Raw genomic sequence first — 27,087 nt, 5'->3', positions numbered from 1 at the left:
TTAGGTTAAGGGTTAGGGTTAGGGTTAGGTTAAGGGTTAGGGTTAGGGTTAGAGTGTTAGCGTTACGTTTAGCGTTAGGTTAAGGGTTAGCGTTAGGTTTTTCGTTACGTTAAGGGTTAGGTTTAGGGTTAGGTTTAGGGTTAGGTTAAGGGTTAGGTTTAGGGTTAGGTTTAGGGTTAGGTTTGGGGGGGTTAGGGGAAGGTTTTAGCTTTATTTTTACATTTTTCGATCTTTTTCGATCTTTTTCGTCGCGCTGTGATGACGTCACACACGCGCTTTTGTCGACCGCAATTTTGTCGTCCGCGGTTTTGTGGTAGAACCGGTACAGGTATCATACCGAACAGCTACTCTGTGTTTAGTTTTATGCTTTTATGGTGTCTACGTTTAAGCCTGGGTGGGAATAGCACACAGTTTGTAAGGGTGTGGATGCACTACCACTTTTACAACAGGCTCTTCGTTGAGTTCTTTCACTCCTTCAGGCAACCGGAAGCTGAAGGACCTCAACAAGCTGGCCAGAAAGATGAAGAGCTCAATTCTTGCCAGTTGCTCTCCCACACAGGCACGTTCACCTGTAGATGAGACAAGACATACAGAAAAAGGATAATGAGCTTCTCTTCGGAGTATAACTACATCATCAAGTTGTCCCTGTTGACCTAGTATCTTTGAGCATAACTTTAACTCAGGTTGTATTGGATGGTACACCATTTCAAAGGCAAAGCTATGCATCCTTGAAAATAACAGATGTTGGATGTATTTCCAGAGATGGGCCCGCAAGAGGGAAGACACTTTCTCACCTCTCTGTCCACCAACCTATTCTATGGTGCACCAGACTACAGGAGGTGGAATGGAGATAATTTCATTTCATTTCATTTTAATTTATTTGTATGCCGCCCTTTTCCCTGAAGGGACTCAGGGCGGCTCACAACTCAAAGGAAGGGAAAAACAAACTAAGTTACAATCACCTGTTCCTATTATTTTGTGCTTGCTACATCTGACTTCCTGGATGAATGTGAAAATAGCATGTCACAAAACAGCCCTTCTTTCCACCCCTATCCGAGTAAGTGGAATTTGACTACATTTGATTTTCTTCACCCAGGGATTTAAATACTCATGCTGAGATTATCAGTTCAGGAATGGATATTGGATTTAGCATGGACCTGTCCCAACTAGTATTGAGTCCCAGGCGGCACCTTTTGTATTTTGTTCCCATCAGAACAAGATGCAGCTTTCCATAATTCTCATTCTGCAGGGCTAGAAATCAGCTTCTGTAGAATTGGAGATGACCTTCTTCAGACCACATTCCGTTGGGACAAATGACCAGACACCAGATACCAGACAGTCCTGTATGGATTACACCAAGGGAATCTTATGCCTCATCCTTCTGTGGAGTCCTGGCTGATTTATCAAATATGCAGAAGGTCTGGGAAGTGACCGCATCACTCACAAGTGCTTCTTTTTACTAGCAGAGCTTAATCACAGCTTGATTTATCATTAGAAGTCATTCTGAAATATCATAAGAGTCTGTAGAGATTCCCAGTAATCCAAGACATGGTTATCCCAAAGGTATTTTTTTCAGGAGGCAACGGGGCACAATTGTGCAAATTTCTACATGCCTTATTGTTCTGACCCCTCCTCTGTCCAGTAACAAAAGCTGAGACATGCTTAACTGAAATGTCCTTTAATAACAAGACCAGAATCTCGGTGGCTGAAAGCCAAGTAAACAAACAGATAAGGATCTTGGCAGCAAGTCCGACAAACCTTGGCAATCAGACTAACTCTGGCAGCAATCCAGCCTGCCAAGTTAGTTTCTCTTTAGTCAAAGCGTTGACTTCTGCAAGAAGGGCGTGGCACAAGCAGTCTTTTTTATAGTCTGGAGAGGAGCCTAATGACCATCAGCTGAGCGTAATTACCTCCTGTAATTACGTAGTTGTTCTTGACGCCAAGTAGCTCTTCAACAGCGTGCATCCTGGAACAACTCACTGTTGGTTTCTGGATCACTCTCCCTTGTCTCCTCTCCATTGATCCAAGGCTCAGGCGCCACCTGGTGGCCAACCAGTCTCTCTGCGCCCTGCTCGGAGTCGGAACCCTATCCAGGGTCCTCCACATCCTCCAGGGCCGACTCATAGGGCCCCTTGCTGTCGGAGTCTGGTGGCAGCTCCAATGGCTCCTGCTGGGCCATAATACCTTATACTGACTAGAGTGTAATTATAACTAGTATTTTGTCAGGGTTTTATTGTTAAAACTCTGTAGCCCAAGGAGAACTTCAGACTCTCACAGTTTTGCAACTAGAAGGAATTCAGATTCCTTGATTTTCTGTTCAAACTATGATGGTTTCAGAATAACTCAATGGTGGTGGTGGTAAACTATAAATTATAGGTTACTTTGGGTTCATAGATGTACCTATTCCAAATGGCAGAAACTCTTCCCGTTCAATGAACTTCCCATGCTTATCTAAAAAGTGATTGGGGTTGAATTCTTCCGGTGTCTCCCATTGCTCAGGATCAAGAAGGACAGAGTGCAGGTCTGCAGCAATAATGGCCCCCTGTAAAAAAAAAAAGATAGGAATAAATAGAACAGTTTCATAAGGAAATAGGCAAAAATGTTCAAACAATATTAATGAAACATTTTTTTTAGTTTGGCTTTATGGGCCCCTATTTGTTTATTTTCAAAGCAAATCCTGAGAGCTGTGGTTATTCAACGGCAGCTTTCTTTCTCCCCTCCCTTTCATTAAAATAGAGATCTTCTGCCCAAATCCATATTCTGCTCTTCCTTCCATTTTGGGCTATTGGAATGCAACCTGACTGTGTTTCTTACCTTTGGGATGTGGTAGCCCCTCATCTTCACATCCTTTGTGCTTTGCCTGGGAACTCCAACTAGTAAGACATATTTTACACGCTGCATTTCATGAATCACAGCATTGGTGTAGGGCAGCTTCTTCCGATCCTGATAGGAAATTGACCCTGAGAAGCCAAACACATCTTCAATCTCCTTCTGGACTTTCTCTAGAAAAAAAAAATGACAGGAATAGAAGTTTTATTTTCAGTATTGTGTTTCATTTATTTATTTCCAAATCTTAATCCTCAATAGAATTTCAGGATGTAGAATAGCATTTAATGCATTAAAAGTAATCATTTGATAGACTCATGTGACTGGGAGGAACTTAAGTATTGAAGTATTTAATAAATTTATAGGCCGCCCAATCCCGAAGGACTCCGGGGGGCTTACAGAAATACATCTCTAAAAGAATTAAAAATTAAAAAATAGAGAAAAAAAAAGATTAAAAGATCACTACATGCACTCAATCTAGGCGGGGGTGGACCTCATTCATGAGGTCAACAGCCCCAGGCCTGCCGGAATAGCCAGGTTTTGGTAGCCTTTCGGAAGGCCGTGAGAGTGGGAAGGATCCAGATCTCTGGGGGTAGATCGTTCCATAGGGTCGGAGCGGCTACAGAGAAGGCCCTCCCCCGGGGAGCCGCCAGACGACATTGTCTGGTCGATGGCACCTGGAGAAGGCCCACTCTGTGTGATCTTATCGGCCATTGGGAGGTATGTGGCAGAAGACGGTCTCGCAGATATCCGGGTCCTAGGCCATGTAGGGCTTTAAAGGTAATAACCAGCACAGTGGTTATTACCTTTAAAGGTAATAGCCAGTGCAGCTCGCAGAGGATAGGTGTAACATGGGTGTATCTTGGTACACCCAATATCGCTCGCACGGCTGCATTCTGGACCAATTGTAGACTCCAAACACTTTTCAGGGGCAGCCCCATGAAGATCTTCTAGTCCAATCCCTGCTTACTGTGAATTCTGCTCATTCACATTCACATACAGCAAAGTCTTTCAAGGGAGGATTTACAGTCCCAGACCTTATCTAGCTTGGAGAGCTGACAGGCCGATATCTGCAGAATATGGCAAGGAGACTCGGAGAGTCACAAACCAATGAAGCGAACTAATTGTCTCCTGCAAACTCCACTCCCCTTTTGCTCCTCTTTTATTTCCTCTGGGAGAAGCCATTCATCGTCCACCTGTGGCCTTATTCCCAAGTCAACCCCTGTTCTTTAACTGTTCCCTTCATCTGGCAATTCTGTGCATGCTTATACTGGGAACAGGCTCCAGCTGTTCGTCTGCCTCAGTGATGTCTGACTCTGAAGACAGCTGATAACTGGCATATGGCTCTGGCCCCCTCTCTGCCTTTGACACAGAGCCCTTATCTGAGTCTTCCCCAGATTCCAGGACTGGCCCATCTTGTTCCCCAACCTCCTCACTGTGTGAATATGCTGCCAGCTTTGCTGGCTGCTGGTGGGCTACAACACTTATATCATTCCATTCAAAACCTCCAGTAATGGAGCACTTACAACCTCCAGAGGTAAGCCAACAATTATTTGTTCTCCACAACAGGAAATGTCTCCATACTTCAAGGTTGGATCTCTCTTAGATAAGCTTCTACATATTATTACTTGTCCCCCTAATGCCCTGGAGAATTATTCAATCTTGTCTTCTTTGTGACAGCCACTCTGTCATGTTTGAGTTACTACACAGCCTGCGCATAACCAGACAACAATAATGGAAGGTGGGAGGGAAGGCACTAGAATGTTTGGGAGTGAAACTCTGGAATCCAAGCAGGTACAAGGAGGTCCTGGTTTATCTGGTTGATATATTGATCTTTACCAAAACCAAAGAGGAGCATGTGAATTTGTTCAGGGCAATGCTTGAGAAACTGCAGAAAGCTCAGCTTTATGTGAAAATGTCCAAATGTGACTTCTGTAAGACCAGCTTAGACTACCTAGGTTATCAAATCTCAAAGAATGCACAGCGATGGATACTAGGAAGGTCAGAGTGTTTCTAGAGTGGGAGCCCCAGTGAACAAAAAGACAACTACAAAGTTTCCACAGCTTTGCTAACTTCTATCATCAATTCATTCCCACATTCACTCAGATAGCCCTATCGATCATGAACCTGTTGAAAATGTATGGGAAAGCTAAACCCAGACCCAGCCAACTCCTAAACTAGAATGCTAAGCCACGTTTGAAAAATGTAAAATCTTTATGCTGCCAAACCAGTCCTAAAACACACTGACCCAGATGAGCCCTTTGTAATACAAGCAGACACCAGTAATGTGGAGTTAACAAGGAGTGAAGAGTACAGAGCCCTTCAGCATGCCAAAAAGGAGCATCCATGGGCTGGACCTCTTTCCTCCCCATCACCACCAATTGGAATTGGCTTTGAAGAAAAGAGCTGAACCAGCACATCACTGAGCCACCCAGCCTCAATTCCAACAGTGGGCCCAAAGGAAACCATTGGTGAAGCTATCAAAAGCCACTGAGAGTTGAAAGGAGCAAGGATGGATGTACCACCACATCCTGCTCCCCACAGAAATCATCTATAAGTACAAATGATGCTATTTCTCTACATGGGGCAGCCCTTGAAGAGTGTTCGGAGACTCCAGCTGGTCCAGAATGCAGCCGTGCGAGCGATTGTGGGTGCACCCCGGTACACCCACATTACACCTATCCTCCGCGAGCTGCACTGGCTACCTATTGGTCTCCGGATACGCTTCAGGGTGCTAGTTATTACTTATAAAGCCCTACATGGTATTGGACCTGGGTACTTGAGAGACCGCCTTCTGCCGATTACCTCCCACAGACCCATTCGATCCCACAGATTAGGCCTCCTCCGTATTCCATCTGCCAGCCAATATCGGCTGGTGACTACTCGGAGGAGGGCCTTCTCTGTGACTGCCCCGGCCCTTTGGAACGAGCTCCCCATGAAGATTCGGACCCTCTCCACCCTTCAGGCCTTCTGGACGGCCGTGAAGACCTGGCTGTCCCAGCAAGCCTGGGGTTGAGTTCCCCCCCCACTCGAATTTGCTGCGTCTGTTGTGCTTTTAAACTGTTTGTATTGTCTGATTGTCTTTGTCTTACTGTTTGTAATTTCCCTCCCCTTGGCTTTGTTCAGCTGCCCTGAGTCCCTTCGGGGAATAGGGCGGCCTACAAATTGAATAAAATCCAAATCCAAATTTCTGTTCCACAACCAGACTTGAAGCCTGATTGAAAGGGATCCAGATGATCTGTTTCATCTGGAGCTGTAGTACAAACACTTTTTTCTCCCTACAATGTTCCCATCCCTTCTCTTCATGGCATGGAGCGTCACATTGAACATCACCTCATGCCCGCCATCTTGATATTTTTTATATTCATTATCCTATTGTAACTTGGTCTTCTAAATGCAATTTGGGACAAAAACCTTGGTAAATATCTGCATTTAATTTGTGTTAATGTTTCAGATTTGTACTGATTTCGAGTTTTTAGTTCCTTACTCAATATCTTATTGATGAGTCAAAGAAAGATCTCTGGATATATGTTCCAGGTTTTCCTTTAACCCTGCTAAGTTCATGCTTCTGCTTATGGGGACAACGATCTCCATAGAAAGATTATTATGAAGAATAGATTCAGTTCCATCATTTCAAATCTTTTCAAATCATTTCTATGTGTTTTAGAACCTGAGAGTGATCCTTGTTCCCATGGCTGTCTCACCTTGGATGTCAGGACGATTGGTCAAGAGGAGCAGAGCCCACATTATAGTAATGAAGCTTGTCTCTGATCCAGCAGAAAAAAAATCACTAATACACTGAGCCAAGTTCTCTTCATTGTAGGTAGAATCGGGGTCATTGCTGCTTTGATGTTTAAAATGAAAATTACAATGAATTATATGGAACTTTTGTGTGGTTATTTCTGCCTCCATGTTGCAAGTCATTAGAATAAATATTGTCCAGGTAGTTCTACAGGAAAATCAGTGCATGAAAGTAATAATTATATAATAAATTCACACTGAGTAAGACACTGTCTTAACATAGCCAAGATTGAAGAGGGTTTTGGCTTTGGATGAACCTGTATGTGTTTCGTTTTTATTTTATGATTGGTTACTTTAATAAATATTCAGTACAGTGACTAATGTATAAATACTAGAGTGAATCACAAACGTTTGCAAGCAGAATTACCTGCATGCATTCTAATTTAAAGTTATAGCCAAAGAGATGTCTCTAACTATAAGCTTTTGTGGCTGCTATGCCATACTTTCTTCCTTATTTCAAACTGTTTTACATTTTTACTTATTGTCAAGGTGGTGGAAGTATCTGTCCTTTTCCAATCGTTTCATTAATCAAAATGCCCTGTTAATACTTTTCCTTCTTAGTGGAACTTCTTTAGAAAAGGGGGAAACAAGTGATAGGTAAACATAAGAGAATGACAAAAAGAAACATTTCTATCTCCCCCTCCCCACCATAAAGGTGGTGAGCTGAGGTGGCGCAGTGGTTAGGGTGCAGTACTGCAGGCCACTTTAGCTGACTGTTATCTGCAGTTCAGCGGTTCTAATCTCACCGGCTCAAGGTTGACTCAGCCTTCCATCCTTCCGAAGTGGGTGAAATGAGGACCCGGACTGTGGGGGCGATATGCTGACTCTGTAAACCGCTTAGAGAGGGCTGAAAGCCCTATGAAGTGGTATATAAGTCTAACTGCTATTGCTATTGCTATAAAGAATTTCCCATATCTAACAAATGTATGATACTGAAGAGGTACAATGTAGCTCTTACTTAGAAGCATCCAGAATTTAGGTTAGGCTAAATTCAGAATGAGAGCTGAATGAAAAAAAACAAACACCTCCATGGAAAACAAAACTAGTAGTGCCTCTCGTGACCCATCAAAAGCGCGAATGTCATAAGCGCGGCGACAACACCACGGCGCTAAAACCGCGATTTCAACAGCGCGCTGACAACAGCGTGCCGACAAGAGCGCGCCGACAACAGCGCGCTGACAGAAGCGCACCGACAGAAGCGCGATTTCATTTAAGGTAAGATTTACAGTTAGGTTTAGGGTTAGGTTTAGGGTTAGGTTGAGGGTTAGGTTGAGGGTTACATTACAGCGCGCTTCTGTCGGCGCGCTTTTGTCGGCGCGCTTTAGGGCTAATTAGTCGCTCATTCGTCACGTGGTTTTGTCACCGCGCTTTAGACACCGCGGTTTAGTCAGGCGCGCTTTTGTTGTGCGCGCATTTGTGGTGGAACCAGTGCCTCTTGTTTATACATAGTGAGGAATGTAATAAATGTAATAGTATTTGAAGTACAATAAATCCATACCTTCTCCATCTGAAGAAGATAATGATCAATAAAATCTTGCGGCTCATGTAGAGAGTGAAATTCCTTGTGTTTCTCTATTTCCTGCTTTGCAAAGGAACGGATAAACTCTGCACTAGCCATGGCCTCCTTGTGAGAGCCTGGGAGGTGCTTCATTAATCGTGGGAACTCACTAAACATCTAGTAGAAAAAGAAGAGGTAATGTTATCTATTTCTACCAGAGTTACAGAAGACTCTCAATAACTCAGTATAATAGGCAGTACTTAATAATCAAAGAAAAACAGTAAGAAAAATATATTAAACATGGCAGACATACATTGTGTCAGATCTCAAAAATCCTCCAGAAAAGCTCTTTCCAAATTTTTGTAGAAATCAGATAATGATGGAGACAGATAACTCATTATAAAGTTAAAGTTGAATCATTAGAAAGTAAAGAAACTTACAATGTGAAATATTTATTACCATATTTTTGGAGTATAAGACGCTCTGGAGTATAAGACACATCTTAGTTTTTTTTTGGGGGGGGAATAATAATAAGAAAAAAATCTACTTCTGCCTACCAGCATCTATGATATTCAGCTGACACATGGTAACAAGGTCAGCCAATGAATAGGCATAGCAACTAAGCCAATGAGGGCTATTTGGAGTCTGAAATTTACTGTGTGAGCAACAAGGAGACAGGAAGGAGCCTTAGCCGTCTTCTGCCACATACCTCCCAGCGTCTGATAAGATCTCACAGGATGGGCCTTCTCCGGGTGCCATCAACTAGACAATGTCGTTTGGCAGCTCCTCGGGGGAGGGCCTTCTCTGTAGCTGCTCCGGCCCTATGGAACGATCTACCCCCAGAGATCCGGACTCTCCCCACTCTCGCAGCCTTCCGAAAGTCTATTATGACCTGGCTTTTCTGGCAGGCCTGGGGTTGTTGACCTCTTGAATGAGGTCCAGCCCCACTTTGGTTGAGTGTGTGTTGTGTTTTAACCTGCTTTGTCTTTTACTTTTTAAACTTTTTAGTACTTCTTAAATTATCTTTTATGTAAGCCGCCTGGAGTCCTTTGGGATTGGGTGGCATATAAATTTATTAAACTTAAATTTAGCTGAGACCTGAAAGTGAAACTGCTTGTGTTTTGCTTGTATTTACTGCTACCTTGGAAAACCTGCTTTTGGTAATGTATTGTCTATTATTATTATTTTGAATCCTGCTGAATCAGTTACTTATGTGTGTCTCTGGTGGGGAGGGGGGGTGCTACATTTGATTTAAAAAATGCACCCAAATTTTCACCCTCTTTTTTGGGGGGGAAAGGTGCATCTTATACTCTGAAAAATACAGTATATTTATGCATTTTAAAATATAAGCTGCAGTACTGTGGTTTAAAAGGCAGAAGGCACCTCTACACATCAGAGTTAAAATAATATAGCTTAGGTTTCCCCTCTCTAGTCATGTTTGACACTATGGGTAGAGTTCATCTCTATTTCCTAGACAACGAGAGCCAATGTTGTCCAAAGATGCTTCCATGGTTATGGTCACAACTGGCTTGACTATATGCTAAAGTCCATGGTGCACTGTTACCTTCTCACTGAAGTGATCCCTGTTTATCTATTTGCATTTGCAAGTTTCAGACTGCTGGTATGGACAGGAACTGGTGAAGGAATGGGAGCCCATGCTGCAGCACAGTATTTGGGTCTCAACAACTAATCTCCTTGATTAGTCCTATCCATTGTTTCTTGTCTGCCCTCTGATGCGTGGCAGAATAAATTGAACCCTCCTCTTTGTGGCAGCCTCTTTAAATACCGGAATGCTGCTTTCATGGGTGGCTGGAATATTCCTATCAACAACTAGAAGCAGTAGGTATACTTACCTTGGGGAAAAGAAGACAGGCAGAGGACATGATTGCTGTCCTTATGTATTTGAGAGAGTGTCACATAGAACAGAAACAATGGGTTTAAATTATAAATAAGTAGATGTGTCAGCTTCTGCTTTGCTGTCGCTTCAGCTGCCATGAAACGGGGAGGGAGGGCATGGTATTTGGGAGGGGTTACTCATTGTGCTGGAGGAAGGTTCTGGAGTTCACCGACTGATCGGACTACACATGCGTGGGTGTTTCCCGCCAGGACTAACGGCACTGACATTCCATCTTCGTGATGCCTTTTGAAGTTATCTCACACCTGACACTTGGAAGACTTATGATTGGACTGGGACTATGATGCCAAGGGGTGGGGAATGGGCTATTCTATATATCAATCACTTTCGCGCCTAATTATTCAGACTTCACTACGCTTTGCCTTTAATCATTCTTAATTAGTAAAAGTACACTTGATTTCCACACATGGAGTCTCGTGGTCTTTCTTTCCTAATTAATTAATGGAGAGGAGCTGACAGTTAGCGAAGTCTCATCAACACCCTACCAGGAGAATACAATCTTAGTTAGGTGTCATCAACAATTGGTTCAGTGATGAACAGAACCAGGACAAGGTAGAGCATTTTTGTGTGTGCTAAAACTGTTTAAACCTGGGATGGATAGCCATCTCCTGGTGATACTGAAATAATTGATTTTTGCATGGGCAGAACCAAATTAGTGTAGCTATTAATGCACCAGCCTAGAAACCGAGATACTCTGAGTTCTAGTCCCAACTCAAGCACTCAATCAACTGGATAACCCTGGACTGGTCCCTCTCTCTCAGCCCTAGGAAGTGGGAAAAGCAGTGGTGAAATGTAAATTTTTTGTCACTGGTTCTCTGGGCGTGGCTTGGTGGGCGTGGCTTGGTGAGGGTGTCATGTGACTGGGTGGGCGTGGCCAACTTTAAAAAAAATTTAAAGCATTTTTTAATACCTATTCACCCGAACCGATAGTAAAAAATGCTTTATGAAGTGAAAAAAGAGCTTTTTACTACTCGTTCGGGTGAATAGGTAATTAAAAAAACCCTCTTTTATTCACTTTTTAAAGCAATTTTTCCTGCCAGTTGGGGGCAAATAGGCAGGAATAAATGCTTTAAAAAGTATAAAAAAACCTTCCAACATGGATAACAGCTGAGCTGCGCGATCCCCAGAAGCTTCTTTTTAAATACCGGTTTGTAGAACCAATGACAATTGTCCCTACCGGCTCGTGCGAACTGGTGGGAACTGATAGCATTTCACCTCTGGGCAATGGCAAACAAATTCCAAAATCTTGGAAATTGCAAAGACTTGTCCATGGCTGTCACCTTGAGTCATGACTGGCTCAATAACAGACACATGTACTGGGGAGAAAAATGTATTAGATGATCCCCAAGGCTTCCTTCATGCCTTACATTGTTCATTACATGAAATTACAATGGGAACATGATTGGTCTGGGAAACTTTATCTCTTTAATAGAAAACATGACTTACCAAGTGGAAAAAAGTACCAGTGAACTTCACAATCCTTTCAAGGGATTGAATTAACTCCTGGAAGTTCTTATCTTCTGGAGCAAACTGATATCCAAAACTCAAAGCACATATGATATTAGAAACTGCATTTAGCACTGGAATTGAAGGGTCAAAGGGCTGTCCTGCAAATGAAGAAGATTCATAATGATTTTTTTAAAGAAAGGGGCTTCTATGGGGATGATGAAGAGAATTGGGAACTGTCAATTGGTTTTTTTTATAATTAAAAATAAAATACATCTGTTTGTATTTGAAATATTCAAAAATAGAAAAGATTTTTTCAGGCTCAAAGAACTTAAGTGAGGGTCATTATCCCAAATTACAGACCTTTTGTTTGTCTAAAGATCCCCACCAATGTCTGAGCCACGTCTTCTATCTGGTGCTCAATGCTTTTCTTCCCCAGGCCCAGCTTCCGCAGAGAAGTGACGGCAATGTGTCGCTGATGTTTCCAGGTGAGGCAATTGGAGAGAATAATTCCTGTGGGCATCAGCAGATAGAATTAAACGATTCCTGATAACATTCATGTTAAAAAAAACAGGTCTAGTTGTTGCCTAATATCTTAGAAAGAATTTGGGCAAACTCAGAGAAAACTTGGGAAAGATTCCTTGGATGAAAATCCTAAAATGGAAAACAACTCAAGAAGCTTGGGAAACTCTGAAAAATATGATCATAAAAGCCCAGTCCAGCACAATACCACTGACAAAAAAAAATAAGAAATCCAAGAAGAAACCAGTATGGCTGCAAAAAGATCCAAGAGTTCTAAAGGAGATCATGGTCATCTCAGAACCACTCTACCACATCTTTCAAAAATCCTGGAGCACTGAGGAACTACCAGACGACTGAAAAAAAGCTGATGTGGTTCCCATCTTCAAAAAAGGAGAGAAAAAAACAGACCTAGGATCTGCAGACCAATCAGCCTAAGACCAATATCCAGGAAGATACTGGAAAAAATAATAAACAAAACAGATCTGCCAACATCAAGAAATGAGTAAAGTAATAACTGGGAATCAGCATGGGATTGTTAAAAACAGATCATATCAAAGCAATCTTATCTCAAGATGATTAGGGGACTGGAGTTTAAAATATGATGAACAGTTGCAGGAACTGGGCATGGCTAGTCTAGGGAAGAGAAGGACCAGGGGAGACATGATAGCAGCATTCCAATATTTGTGGGGCTGCCACAGAGAGGAGGGGGGGGTGTCAAACTATTTTCCAGAGCACCTGAAGGCCAGACAAGGAATAATGGATGGAAACTGATCCATGACAGATTCAAGAAATTTTCTGATAGTGAGAACAATCAATCAATGGAACAGCTCGGCTTCAGAAGTTGTGGGAGCTTCATCATTTGAAGCTTTCAAGAACAGACTGGACTGCTATCTGTTAGAAATGGCGTAGGGTCTCCTGCTTGGGTGGAGGGGGGTGGACTAGATGACCTACAAGGTCCCTTCCAACTCTGTTAATCTCTTGGATTTTTGGTGAGAATACTAAATAAATGAACAAAACATTGTAAGGAAAGCTTAGTCAGCATGTAATAGTCTTTACCTGACATATTTAAGTATGTAGTATAAAAGAGCAATTTTTTTATTTTAAAAATAACTTCAAATTAAGGAACTAGAGAATCATATATATTTCAAAGATCAGTTATTTTGTACCTTGGTCCAAGGGTACAAAATAACTGAGCAAACAAAGTAAAAGCTGCCGAAAACTATGGTCAGCTTGCCTTCCGGAGTCTGGACCATGGAAGGTAAGGAGCCCGAACAAAGAGGTGGTGGTGGGGGAGGAAGTGGGGCTAGGACCAGGGCTGCTAAAGGAGGGGAAATGGGGGTGACTGATGAAAGGAGGGTGGGATGGTGAGAGGGCAGTGGCTCTGGGTGAAGGCCAGAGCCGAGGAATGGTGCATTCCCCTACCTGGCCGAAGCAGTTGGTGAGTGGGTGGTGGCTCCGGAGCCTCAGGTAATGGTGTATTCCTGGAGCTCTGGCCCCTGACCCAGGGTGAATGGGCAGCATGCTTATGTATCTTTGGTGAGCTGAGCAGAGCAGGTGATGCACAGAGACGACTGGCAAAGCGCATAGCTGGGTCACGTGGTGAAGCGCAGCCATATGTAAGGCTCGGATGGGTGGGGCGAGTGAGTGAGCATTGAGTGAGTGTCAGGTGGGTGTGCAGGACAAGTGAGCAGTGACAGGGAGATAAGTTTACGGGTCTCACCAGTCAGCCATTGCAACCAGTTTGCCGACATTGTCCAAATTGCCACCACCGGTTTGTGCAAAGCGATGCGAACCGGCTGAATACCACCTCTGGTTATAATGCAGTACTGCAGGCTAATTCTGATGACTGCTGACGGTCAGCATTTCAGCAGTTAGAGTCTGGGGGTCTGGGGCTGATGAGTTCCCAGCCCCACTCGAATTTGTTGCGACTGTTGCTTATTTTAACTTGTTTTGTCTTGTTTGTTGTTTGTATTCCCCCCCCCCCCAACTTGTTTTGTTAGCCACCCTGAGTCCCTCGGGAATAGGGCAGCATACAAGTGGAATAAACATTTCCAAACAAACATTTCCAAACAAGCATTTCTTACTGACTGAAGGTTGACTCAGCCTTCCATCCTTTCCAGCATTTTCATTTTTAAAATGAGGACCCAGACTGTGGACAACATGCTGTAAATCGCTTAGAGAGGGCTGAAAAGCACTGCAAAGCGGCATATAAGTCTAAGTGCCATTGCTGTTAAGATTTATCAGTTATTTAGTGAAAAAGAGAATTTCTAAACCAGTATACAAATGTAACAAATTAAATAGAAAGTTAAAAGAAATGTACAATAGTTTGGTATAAAGTGGAGTAAGCAATATTTCTTTTCCTTATCTTAGTTCTATAAATCATTTTATTTACCATACCCCATGCTACTAATAATATTACCACAAATTGTAACACTGCGATAGTTATTGTCATAGAATTTCATACTTACCCATTCCTTTCCCTATAGCAATTAAGGAAGGATCATTTGGTCGATCAGAAAATCCATCTGAGAAGCCGGTCATTCCTTCTTTCACAGCTCTGAATCCAGATAGCACTACTAGAAGGTGAGATCCAGCCCACATGGTGTATATATTTCCATATCGTTTTGCAGGCTGCCAAGTGAATCAGCAAGGTTATAATCAAATGAAACAGATCATTTACAAGCAATATGCCACCTACGGTCTTTCCTAAATTCTTAGAACTAAGACATCTGGAAGATGAGTCCTGGCAAATGGGCTTCTTTTCTTGTTGGTTCAAAACATTTTACTGCTTATCCTAGTAGCTTCTTCAGTCTGAGCAAATTGTTTGAGGGACCCCATATATCAGTGGTGGGTTTCAAAAATTTTTAGAACCTCTTCTGTAGATGTGGCCTGTTTTGTGGGAGTGGCTTGCCAGCCATGTGACTGGGTGGGTGTGGCCAACTTGTAAAATGTGGTGAAACTCACTTAACAACACTCTTACTTAGCAACCAAAATGTTGGCTCAGAAACTCTGGCATTTGAAGCACGCAAGTCTTAAAGCTGACAAGTTACAAGACCCTTGCACCCCTAACCCTTTAGAAAAAAACCCCAGGGGTGCTCAAACCTGACAGCTTTAAGCCTTGTGGACTTCAACTCCCAGAATTCCTTCTCTCACTCTTCATCTTGATGATGTGCGGACAGGTGGGGGGAGGGAGCTGGAACTGGTTCTAAACGGCACTGTAGAACTGGCAGGAACCCACCCATGCCATATATCTCCTTCAGAGAAGTTTCATTTCTCACCTAATCTGAACAGGCACCTTAGGCCATTAGGCAGAGTCTTTGGGATACAACCCCTAAATCTTTTATTCCAGATGGGTCCTTAAGATTGACAAAAATGTTTAAAGACAGGTCTGCTAAATGTTGGAAGTGTAACCAGACACCTGGTTCATATTATCATATGTGGCGGACATGCCCAGAAACAAAAAAAAATGCAAATATATATATATATATATATATATATATATATAATTATATATATATATATATATATATATATATATTATATATATATATATCAGTGATGTGCGGTCAGCTTTAGCCCTGGTGAGGCACTTTTTAGACTTGTGGACTTGTGTTATTCTATTCTATTCTATTATTGGGGTGATGAAAGAACAGCAATACTGAAGCATTTTTCTTCATCTGATGGGACTGCAACCTGGATTGAGATTGGCCATAAGAGCAATACAATCTCCATACAAACTATTGGGAATGTTGTTTTAAAAATGATCAAATTCATACAGTTGATTCATACAGATACTGTGGAGGAGCAGCTTGTTGGCCAATAGTATCCTCAAACAGAAAGAGTCTGATAACATCCATTCAGACTACAGGATGCCTTATAACACTGCTGCTTTTCTCATAACTAATATAGTAAAGTGTTACCCAGCTTCTCTCAGACCAAGAAGAGAAAGGGACTGCACAGAATTATGATGGTGTCTATTGGAGGAATATTACTACAGTACCGTCAGTACACTTCGTGTTCTGTTCATTGCTGTTTGTTCCTGCAATAAAGTTGAGTTGAATTCACCTCAGGCTCGAGTCTTAAAAATTAGAAGTTTTAAATAGAAAGATTAGAGAAGAGAAAGAACTAAAAGGAAAGGAATGAATCTGCCTTCCAAAAATTAAAGTCCATTATTTCACATCTTGCTCTGTGAAAGTTTGGTGAGAAGGCCTTGCCTTGAATTCTCTGGTTTGATGAGGAAAATAAATAATATCACAAATAGCACTGAATTAATTAAAGTCTAACCATGCAAAAATATTTTACCAGGTTAATACATTTGTCTATAGTTATAGAACAGAGAAAATAATTAAGAATCTTTTTATATATTGTTGGTTAATTGTTTAAAATGAAATACCTTGCGGAAATAATCTTCACAAAGGGAAAACCCATGAGCCCACAAAGTCCCAATGAGAGGTAGAGCCAAAGGACCAGGAGGCAAATGTCTTCGGGACCAGAGTTGTTTCAAGAAGAGGAGAATGAGCAGAGCAAGCAGCAAAATGAATAGAAATATCCCCATCGCCATCATTGTCCTGGCTTGTTCTTTTTCTTTGAGGCTCTTCAGTTGATCTGGAAGTGGTTGTATCCTTTCCTTTGATGTGATCTGCTTTTCTTCCTTCCTTCTTTGATGGAAAAGAATAGCAACATGTCTTTTAATGCTGTGCCTGATTGTTGCTGGTACTTTGTCAAAGATATTATCACAGTAATTGACATTGTTTGAAATTGACCTCTGAAATGTGCCAGTTTCAGATTGGTGCTGGCACTTTGTCAAAAGATATTATCACAGTAATTGATTTAAGTATGTAGTATAAAAAAAGCAAGATTTTTTTTATTAAAAAACAACTTCACTTTAAGGAGCTGGAGAATGATATATTTCAAAGACCAGTTGAAGGTCCAAATGTACAAAATAACTGAGCAAACGAAGTAATAGTTTTAGTATGTATAAACAATTAAGGAATGTCTAAAGAAGTTTATGAAATTGTTGATAGTCCTTATGAAATTGATAAATGTCTAGCATCCTTATATTAAAAAAAAGACTCAAAACAATCTTCTGAACATTACACCTGTAAGGCTGATCATCAGGGTGAAATCTTTGAAAGCAGTATGTCAGAGAAATACTGCAAAAACTGACAATTAGCTTCATTGCTAAATGGCAAAATTATTAATTCCTAGGCTTCATTAAATCAGCTATAGAATTTATGAAGTCAGGCCACAAGGTAGAAAAAACCTAGGATATATTAAAGCTTGTGGTGCCCTCTTGAGGGGAAATATTCTTAGGAATCTTCATGAACTGGTGATGGTAATTTATGTATAATTTCTTACTACTTGCACTTACCCCCTCCTTTCTCAAGAGGAGACATGAAAGGATCGCCTGGTCGGTCAGAAAATGCATCTGAGAAGCCAGTCATTCCTTCTTTCACAGCTTTGAATCCAGATAGCACTATTAGAAGGTGAGATCCAGACCACAGGGTGTATATATTTCCATATCACTTTACAGGCTGCCAAGTGAATCAATGATGAGCAAAGTTATAATCAAATGAAACAGATCATTTACAATAATATGCCACTTACGGTATTTCCTAAATTCTAAGGCATCTGGAAGTTGAGTCATGGCAAATGTCTTCTTTTCTTGTTGGTTCAAAATCATTACTGCTTATCATAGTAGCTTCTCAGTCTGAGCAAGTTGGTTGGGGACTCTAAATATGTCTCGGCTGGCAGGTTTCATTATTCACCTAATCTGGATAGGTTCATTAGGCCAGTAGGCAGAAAGTCTTTGGGATAAATATTCCAACTCCTAAATCCTTTATTGTAGGAGGGTCCTTAAGTTTAGCTTCCCTGGGGGAACCTGTGAAGTGATCTGAATCTTCCTGGGACTGATGAAAGAACAGCAATACCGAAGTATTTTGTTCTTCATTTGATGGGCTGCAACCTGAATTAAGATTGGCCACAAGAGGAATGCAACCTTCATTGGGTAAGCTGTTTAAAAAAAATTGATCAACTTCCTTGAGATAGATGACTCATACAAATACTATGGAGGATCACCTTGTTAGCCAACAGTGATGTGTGGTGAAGCTTATGGCTGGTGAGGCAGCTTTTTAGACTTGTGGACTTCAACTCCCAGAATTCCACAGCCAGGCACGCTCAGTTCCCATTTAAAGTGACCGCATTTTTCCCCCTGCAAATACATTTTTCCCATTCTTTTCTTCTCCCTCCCCCTCCTTCCTCCCTGTCTCCCTCCTCCCCCCCTCCCTCAAACAGACACCTGCACACAGAGAAGTTGGATCCCTCTCTCACTCACTCACTCTCAAACAACACAAACATAGACATTGGATTGGAATATTTTCCAAAGGCTTGTAAAGCAGCTCATCTTCCATACCCCCCCTTCCCCTGCTGCCTTCCGATCGGAGCCTTTGATTGCAGATGGAGCCACGTTGCCTTTTCAAACTTGTAATCAGTGAAGCTGGGCTTGTATACTTTATCCAGCTTTGTGTGTGTGTGTTTGAAAAGGCAACATGGTTATGCATGCAAGTCAAACTTTTTGAATCCTCACCCCTCCCACAACAGGGACCTATTTCAGCTGTTTCAGATAGGATTCACTCTGCCATCTCCTGAAAGGCCAGAGCTATGAGTCAGACTGAGCAGTTGCTCCCAGAGAACTCTAAAAAGCCTCTAAAAATGCCCTCTACAGGAGGCAAGAGAACACTTGCCTTCTTTGCATACGAAATTTTCGCTTTTTAACCCTTGCTACCTTTACAAGGCAAAAAAATTGCTTATGCACAGGAGGACACCTATGCTTCTCTCTGCCTCCTCCTATAGTTAACACTAAGCACTGTTCCAAGTCACTGTGACTTGGGATTTGGCAGCAACTACCTTGGCTTTAATTATTTTTTTAAAAAAAACCTTTAAAATTCTTTCCTTTTCCTCATGACTGGTGAGGCCACGCCTCCTCTGCCTCTAGTGACTCACGTCCCTGTTAGCCAATAGTATCCTCAAACAGAAAAAGTCTGGTATCATCCATTCAGACCAGTAGTGGTATCCACTTTTCTTCACTGCCGTTTCAGTATCGGAGCACACGCGTGGACTGGAGGGTTCTTCTGGTGAAATATCTCTGGACTCGCTCCATTGTATTAATGTCCAATATGCAATGTGGGTTCCAGACAGATGAGCTGTATTCGAGAATTGGTCTAGCCAATGTTTGGTGTGCTCTAGTTAGTAAGTACAATGTTACCAGAGAAGAAGCTATACAGGATTAGGTTAAAAACTCTTAGTGCCTTTTTGGCAATGTTGTTACAGTGAGGTCTGGCACTTAGATTATTAAAGATGAATACTCCAAGGTCCTTGACAGAGGGGGGGGGTCTACGAGGTCGTATCCGACCAACATATATTTTGTGTTCTGATTTTTTGTTGCTGATGTGTAAGACAGAGCATTTGTTGATTGAGATTTGAAGTTGCCAATTGCTTGACCATTCTGACACATAGTCAAGGTCTTTCTGGAGAGTAGCAGTGTTGTCAGTGGTGTTGAATAATTTTACATCCTCAGCCAAGAGAATGCAATTGCTTATAATATGATCACAAAGTCATTTATGTAAACTATAAAGAGTGTTGGTCTTGGGGGAAAACCGCTGTTAACAGGTTTAGGATTTGATAGGGCATCCCTATCTTGACCCTTGTTGCCTGACAAGAATTTGTATAGTCCAGTTGCAGATTACTATGCCATGTATATATTGTCTTTGTGCAACTTCACAAAAACCTGTTGTATTGCTTCATCTCCAACCACCTACACCTATGGATCATTATCTAAATTAGTTGTCACTCTGCAAAACTCAGCTCCAGAAAGTTCCTGAATCATTACAGAATTGCAGGAAAGTATTGTTTTAACTTGATTTAGCACACAATTATGATGGTGCCACTGGAGCAATATCACTACAGTGTGATAATTCCACCAACCCTAGTACCCAACCCAAAAGGTTATGTCTGAACACTAAAATTTAAGTATTTTACATTGCTCAAGCCTTTGGTTCTGGATAACATGCCAGAAGTGGAGAGGAATATAAAATAAAACATTTTCAACAGAGGGATGTCTAGCCTCGTTTAGAACAAAGTAAGAAAAAGCCACCCTTCTCTCTAACAATTTGTTTTATTATAAATGTTTATTGGTAAGACAAATGCTCTCTCTTTCTTACCCTTTGGCAAAAAAAAATCAGAACAGCAAATATAAGCTGGGTGGACATGACCTCGTAGACGACCCCACTCTTTCAAGGACCTTGGAGTACTCATCTCTAATGATCTAAGGGCCGAACCCTCTGTAACAACATTGCCAAAAGGCATTAAGAGTTGTTAACTTAATCCTGTGTAGCTTCTTCTCTGGTAACACTGTACTACTAACTGGAGCATACAAAACATTGGCTAAACCAATTCTCGAATACAGCTCATCTGTCTGGAACCCACACTGCATTTGGACATTAACACAATTGAGCGAGTCCAGAGATATTTCACGAGAAGAGTCCTCCACTCTCAGCTTGCAATAGAATAACTTACACCACCAGACTTGACATTTTAGGCTTAGACAACTTAGAACTATGCCACCTTTGGTCTGACCTAAACGTGGGTACATAAAATATTCTACTACAATGTTATACCTGTCAATGACTACTTCAGCTTCAACCACGACAATACATCCAGAGATTCTTTTTTGACCAATAAATTATTGAGTGTGGAACTAAATACTAGAAAAAGTTTGAGGTTTGAGGTTTATTAGGATTTGTATGCCTCCCACTCTCAAGAGACTCAGGGCGGCTTACAGATAAAGCAGGAAGGGGGAACCTATAAAAATTAAAAGGACAGACATTAAAATTCCACAACATTCATATAGCAAACAACGATATAATCTTAACATAAACTGCTCCAAACTCGATTGCAGAAAATATTATTTCAGTAACAGAGTGGTCAGTGCCTTGAATGCTCTACCTGACTCTGTGGTTTCTTCCCCAAACCCCCCAAAGCTTTAACTTTAGACTGTCTACTGTTGACCTCACCCCCATTCCTAAGAGGTCTGTAAAGGGCATGCATAAGCGCACCAATGTGCTTACTGTCCCTGTCCTAAGAAACACATTTATTTGTATCCATTTCATGCATTCATAATCTTGTATATACTTATATCTATTATGTAGATTTGTGCTGATCAATAAATAAAGGGAGACGATATCTATTATCTTATACACGTGTGACAAAACAAATTAGAAAAAAGAGATTAAACTAGAATCTGCCTTCCAAAAATTAAAGCCCATTCTTTCACATCCTGCTCTGTGAAAGGTTAGTGAGAAGGCCTAGCCTTGAATTCTCTGGTTTGATGAGGAAAATAAGTAATTATATATTATAAATAGCACTGAATTAATTAAAGTCTAACCATGCAAAAAAAATTTACCAGGTTAATACATTTGTCTATAGTTATAGTTAATTATAGAAAATAATTAAGAATTTTTAAATATATTGTTGGTTAATTGTTTAAGAATGAAATACCTTGCGGAAATAATCTTCACTAAGGGAAAACCCATGAGCCCACAAAGTCCCAATGAGAGGTAGAGCCAAAGGACCAGGAGGCAAATGTCTTCGGGACCAGAGTTGTTTCAAGAAGAGGAGAATGAGCAGAGCAAGCAGCAAAATGAACAGAAATATCCCCATCGCCATCATTGTCCTGCCTTGTTCTTTTCTTTGAGGATCTCCAGTTGATCCGGAGCTGGTTTATCCTTTCCTTTGATGTGATCTGCTTTCTTCCTTCCTCCTTTGATGGGAAAAGAATAACAACATGTCTTTTAATGCTATGCCTGATTGGTGCTGCTCCTTTGTCAAAAGATATTATCACAATAATTGACATTATTTAGGTCACCTTTGACCTCAGTTTTAACTTCCGCATAATCTGATTATCACAAGCAGCTGGTTGTCGTTTAGATCGGCCTCCCAACCATCAGCTGTTTCAGACTGTGCCTATTGCATGATTGCTTGCTGCTGCACACCACCATGCCCCACACATCCCATTTTCCTCCCATTCTGATTCCCGCCAAACAGAATGGGCAGAAATATGGGATGTGGGGAAGCAGCAACATGCTATGGCATCTTTGCAGCCTAAATCAGCTGATCATTGGGATGCCTGACCAACCAACAATCAGCGCTTGTGCTAATCAGTCTGTACTGAAACTGAAATTGAAACGGGCTGTTTGCTGCGAGGAGGCAAATTGCTGGCAGATTTTTTTTTTCTTGTTTTCTCCCAAAAGGTAGGTGCGTCTTATACTTCAGAGTGTCTTGTATTCCAAAAATATGGTATGTACATTCTTGGCTTTTCTTTAAATCTTCTGCTTATAGGGTCAAGAATCTTCATAGAAAATTATTATGAAGAATAGATTCAGTTCAATAATTCAGTGTTCAAATAATTTCTATGGTTTTAGACTTGAGAATGATCCTTGTTCTCATGTCTGTCTCACCTTGGATGGCAGGATGATTGGTCAAGAGGAGCAGAGGCCCACATCAGAGTAACCAAGGTCTGTTTCCAGCAACAAAAATATCCAAAATACACTGAATCAAGTTATCTCATTGTAGCTAGAGTTTGGGACATTCCTGCTCTGAAGTCAAAATGAAAAATGACAACAAATTCTATGTACCTTTATGTGGTTATTTTTGCCTCCATTTATATGGGTGTCAATTTTTCAACTTTCAATTTCCAAACATGAGGCGTGCTCAAAGTTGTGATGTGCCTTGGGCAGTGGTGGGATTCAAATTTTTTTACTACCGGTTCTGTGGGCATAGCTTGGTGGGTGTGGCTTGGTGGGCATAGCAGGGGAAGATACTGCAAAATCCCCATTTCCCTGTGTCATCTGGGACTTGGGAAGCAGAGAATAGATGGGGGTGGGGCCAGTCAGAGATAGTATTTACCAGTTCTCTGAACTTATAAAGCCCTTCATGGTATTGGACCTGGGTACTTGAGAGACCGCCTGCTGCCAATTACTCCCAAAGACCTATTAGATCACACAGATTAGGCCTCCTCGGTTCCGTCTACTAGCCAATGTCATCTGACTACTACCCAGGGGAGGGCCTTCTCTGTGGCAGCTCTGGCCCTTTGGAATGAGTTCCCCGCAGAGATTCGGACCCTCACCTCTCTCCAGGCCTTCCGAAAAGCCATTAAAACTGGCTGTGTTGGCAGGCCTGGGGGTCGATGGAGTTCCCTTCCCCCCTCGAAGCATGGGGCTGTTGGTTGTTTTAAATTCCCTGTACTTTTTTGTTGTAGTTCTTGTGTTTCCCTTCCCCTCCTTTGGTTTTGTACGCCACCCTGAGTCCCGCCGGGAATAGGGCGGCATATAAATAAAATGAACCTTGAACCTTGAACCTTGAACTATCAAAATTTCCGCTACCGGTTCTCCAGAACTGGTCAGAACCTGCTGAATACCATCTCTGCCTTGGGGGATTGTAAATATAGTTTGGTTACTTTAATATAATTTAGATGTGCTTTGTAAGTAACTACATTGATATCATAACTTTTTAAGATTCTGTTGGTTTCATTTGTGCAAGTCATGAGAATAAATATTGTCCTGGGGTTCTCTGGGAAAATCAAGGCATGGGAGTAATAAGTACAGTAAACAGTAGATTCACACTGAGTAAGACACTGTCTTGAAATAGCCCAGATTGAAGAGAGTTTTGGCTTTGGATGAACTTGTATGTGTTTGTTTTTATTTTATGATTGGTTACTGAAATAAATATTCACTACAGTGACTAATGTGTACCTACTAGAGTGAATCACAAAAGATTACAAGCAGGATTACCTGCGTGCATTCTAATTTAAAGTTATGCCCAAAGTGATGTCTCTACTCCAAGCTCTCCTGGTTGCTATTCCACTCTATGGCAATTTATGGAATACATAAAATAATAGATAACTATGAGACATCATCCATCTTTTACTGAACTAATGCAATTTCGCAAAGAATGGGGAGAACAACTGACACAATACAGACCCTCTGCCCATTGATGGAGAAGCAAGTTGAGAAACAAACCACCATAAATGTGGGAATCACTGAGCTAGAAAAACTGTCCTTCATTTTTACTTATTGTCAATGCTGCAAAAGTATCTGTCTTTTTCCAATCATTTGATTAATCAAAATGCCTTGTTAATTTTTTTTCCTTAGAAAAGGGAAAACAAGTGATAGGCAAACATGAGAGGATGACAAAAAAAAACATTTTCTAACTCCCCCTCCCCACCCCAAAGAATTTCCCATATTTAACAAAAATAGGATACTGAAGAGGTACAATATAGGTCTTACTTAGAAGCATCCAGAATTTAAAAGGTTAATGGTAAAGCTTCCCCTTGCAGTCATCTGTGCTAGTCATTCCTGACTCTAGGGGGCAGATTCTCATCTCCGTTTCAAAGCTGAAGAGCCAGTGCTGTCTGCAGATGTCTCCATGGTCACGTGGCCGGCATGAGGTCAACGCCAAAGGTGCATGGAACACTGTTACCTTCCCACCAAAGGTGGTCCCTATTTTTCTACTTGCATTTTTACATGCTTTTTATAAATAACCATCACTTATTTATCTATCAATCTATCTATACTCTACCTAGCTAGCTAACTTTCTCCATATACATTTAGAATTCAGCTTGGCATGAAATTTTTCATATTGGATGTATTCATGAAACAAAATATTTCTTAGGGGCATGATCCCCAATCTTTTTGGAGTCTGGGACCAGTTTGAAAATATTTTTTTCTATGAACCAGAGAAGGGGGGAGGTACTTTCACACAAAACCTAGATCCCATGCATGTGTAGATAAAGATTCACTTGATTGCCCGATGCTTCTGCAGACCAGTTCCCAACAGACTGTGGAAAAGTACTGGTTCGTGGACCAGAGATTGGGAACTCTTGCCATAGGAGAAGAGGGACTGCTAAATATGTAGGATACTACAAATGCACAGACAAACATGGAAATACACACACACACACACACACAGGAAGGGAGGGAGGGAGGGAGGGAGGTGGAGAGAGAGAGAGAGAGAGAGGAGAGAGAGAGAGAGAGAGAGAGAGAGAAACATTTCAGCATTTGGTATTGAAAACAAAAATACCATGAAGTTGATTACAACAAATCCAAGTTATTAACTGACAAATTGAAAATGTAAAAAGCCAAATGCTATGCTAATAAAAGACTCCAAGAGGCAGATCACAACTAACTTTAAAAAAGAGGATGAATTCATAAATTATGCAAATTTTGTTTTTGTATGCAAATCCTTTGGAATAGCCTTGCACTGATTTGCTGACTAATGTCTAAATCAATGCTTAAATGAAATGGAGCAGATTGAAAGCCATGCAGATGTACAATAATTTGGTGTAAAGTAGAGTAAAAGCAGTATCTCTTTGCCTATGTATCGTTTTGTTACTATGGCTTCTCCCACTTTGTGATGGTAATTTATGTACAATTTCTTACTACTTGCACTTACCCCCTCCTTTCTCAAGAGGAGACATGAAATGATCGCCTGGTCAGTCAGAAAAATCCATCTGAGAAGCCGGTCATTCCTTCTTTCTCAGTTTTGAATCCAGATAACACTACTAGACATTGTGATCCAGATGGTGTATATTTCCATATCGCTTTACATGCTGCCAAGTGAATCAATGTTGAGCAAAGTTATAATCAAGTGAAATAGATTGTTTACAATGTGCCACTTATGGTCTTTCCTAAATTCTTAGATCTAAGACATCTGGAAATCGAGTCTTGGCAAATGGGCTTCTTTTCTTGTTGGTTCAAAACATTTACTGCTTATCCTAATAGCTTCCTCAGTCTGAGTAAGTTGGTTAGGGGACCCCATATATATCTCCCAGGCAGGTTTCATTTCTCACATAGGCTCATTAGGCCAGAAGGCAGAGAGTCTTTGGGATGTAAATATTCCAGCTCCTAAATCCTTTATTGTAGGTAGGTCCGTAACTTTGGCTTCCTTGGAGAACCAGTTTTAAGTGATCTGAATTTTCATGTGACTGATGAAAGAACAGCAATACTGAAGTATTTGTTCTTCTCTAATGGGCTGCAACCCGAATTAAGATTGGCCACAAGAGCAATGCATCTTCATTGGTAATTTGTTTTTTAAAAATGATCAACTTCTTTGAGATAGATGACAGTCACTCATGCCCTTGTGACCTCAAGACTGGATTATTGTAATGCGCTCTACATGGGGCTGCCCTTGAAGAGTGTTCGAAGACTCCAATTAGTTCAGAATGCAGCCGCGCGAGCGATTGTGGGTGCACCAAGGTACACCCACGTTACACCTATCCTCCGCGAGCTGCACTGGCTACCTATTAGTCTCCGAATCTGCTTCAAGTGCTGGTCGCTACCTATAAGCCCTACATGGCATCGGACCTGGGTACCTGAGAGACCGCCCTCCTGCCGATTACCTCTCTCAGACCAATTAGATCGCACAGGTTAGGTCTCCTCCGGATTCCATCTGCCAGCCAATGTCGGCTGGCGAGTCCCCAGGGGAAAGCCTTCTCTGTTGCAGCTCCGGCCCTCTGGAACGAGCTCCCTGTTGAGATCCGGACCCTTACTACCCTCCCGGCCTTCCACAAAGCCACCAAGTCCTGGCTGTTCCAGCAGGCTGGGGGTGGGTGGGGCTGAGAAGCATTTACCTCCACAGAAATTGTGAATGTTGGTTTTGTTTTTAATATGTTGTCTTGTCTCGTTTTCCCCCCGTTCCCTTGTCTTTTGTGAGCCGCCGGAGTCCTCCGCGAATGGGCGGCATACAAGACAAATAAATAAAAAAATAAATAAATGACTCATACAAATACTATGGAGGATCACCTTGTTACCAGTAGTATCCTCAAACAGAAAAAGTCTGGTAACATTCATACAGACTACAGGATGCCTTACAACACCTGCTGCTTTTCTCATAACTAATATAATAAAATGTTCTTTTGCTCCAGAAAAAGATGAAGAATAAGGTTCCTTGGATGAAAATTCTTAAAGAGAAAACAATCCAAGAAGCTTGAGAAATTCTGAAAAATATGATCCTAAAAGCCCATTTC

General features: G+C 41.5%; 1 protein-coding gene across 1 annotated transcript; it reads right to left on the bottom strand.

The window, feature by feature from the left end:
- Positions 1-384: 384 nt before the first annotated feature.
- Positions 385-21,734, bottom strand: LOC116513989 (cytochrome P450 2J5-like). The gene is made up of 10 exons (XM_032225349.1): positions 21,564-21,734; positions 14,477-14,639; positions 11,850-11,999; positions 11,487-11,647; positions 8,126-8,302; positions 7,427-7,431; positions 6,531-6,667; positions 2,815-3,002; positions 2,401-2,542; positions 385-569 (listed from the first exon to the last, which is right to left on the bottom strand). The coding sequence occupies exons 1-10, from the start codon at positions 21,732-21,734 to the stop codon at positions 385-387; spliced, it is 1,479 nt and encodes a 492-aa protein (XP_032081240.1).
- Between the last annotated feature and the right edge of the window lie 5,353 nt (positions 21,735-27,087).

The sequence above is a fragment of the Thamnophis elegans genome, chromosome 10 (assembly GCF_009769535.1).
Source record: "Thamnophis elegans isolate rThaEle1 chromosome 10, rThaEle1.pri, whole genome shotgun sequence".
NCBI lineage: Eukaryota > Metazoa > Chordata > Lepidosauria > Squamata > Colubridae > Thamnophis > Thamnophis elegans.
The sequence above is the reverse complement of the archived record's forward strand: the minus strand, read 5'-3'. Positions and strand labels throughout refer to the sequence as shown.

Bases quoted from the DNA above. Each gene is read 5' to 3' on its own strand.
- LOC116513989 (XM_032225349.1), bottom strand. From the start codon at position 21,734: ATGATGGCGATGGGGATATTTCTGTTCATTTTGCTGCTTGCTCTGCTC. The intron at 8,303-11,486 runs GTAAGTCATGTT...TTTTTCTACTAG, and splicing joins CTGGTACTTTTTTCCACTTG to ATGTTTAGTGAGTTCCCACG. The intron at 570-2,400 runs GTACATCTATGA...TCTCATCTACAG, and splicing joins GTTTCTGCCATTTGGAATAG to GTGAACGTGCCTGTGTGGGA.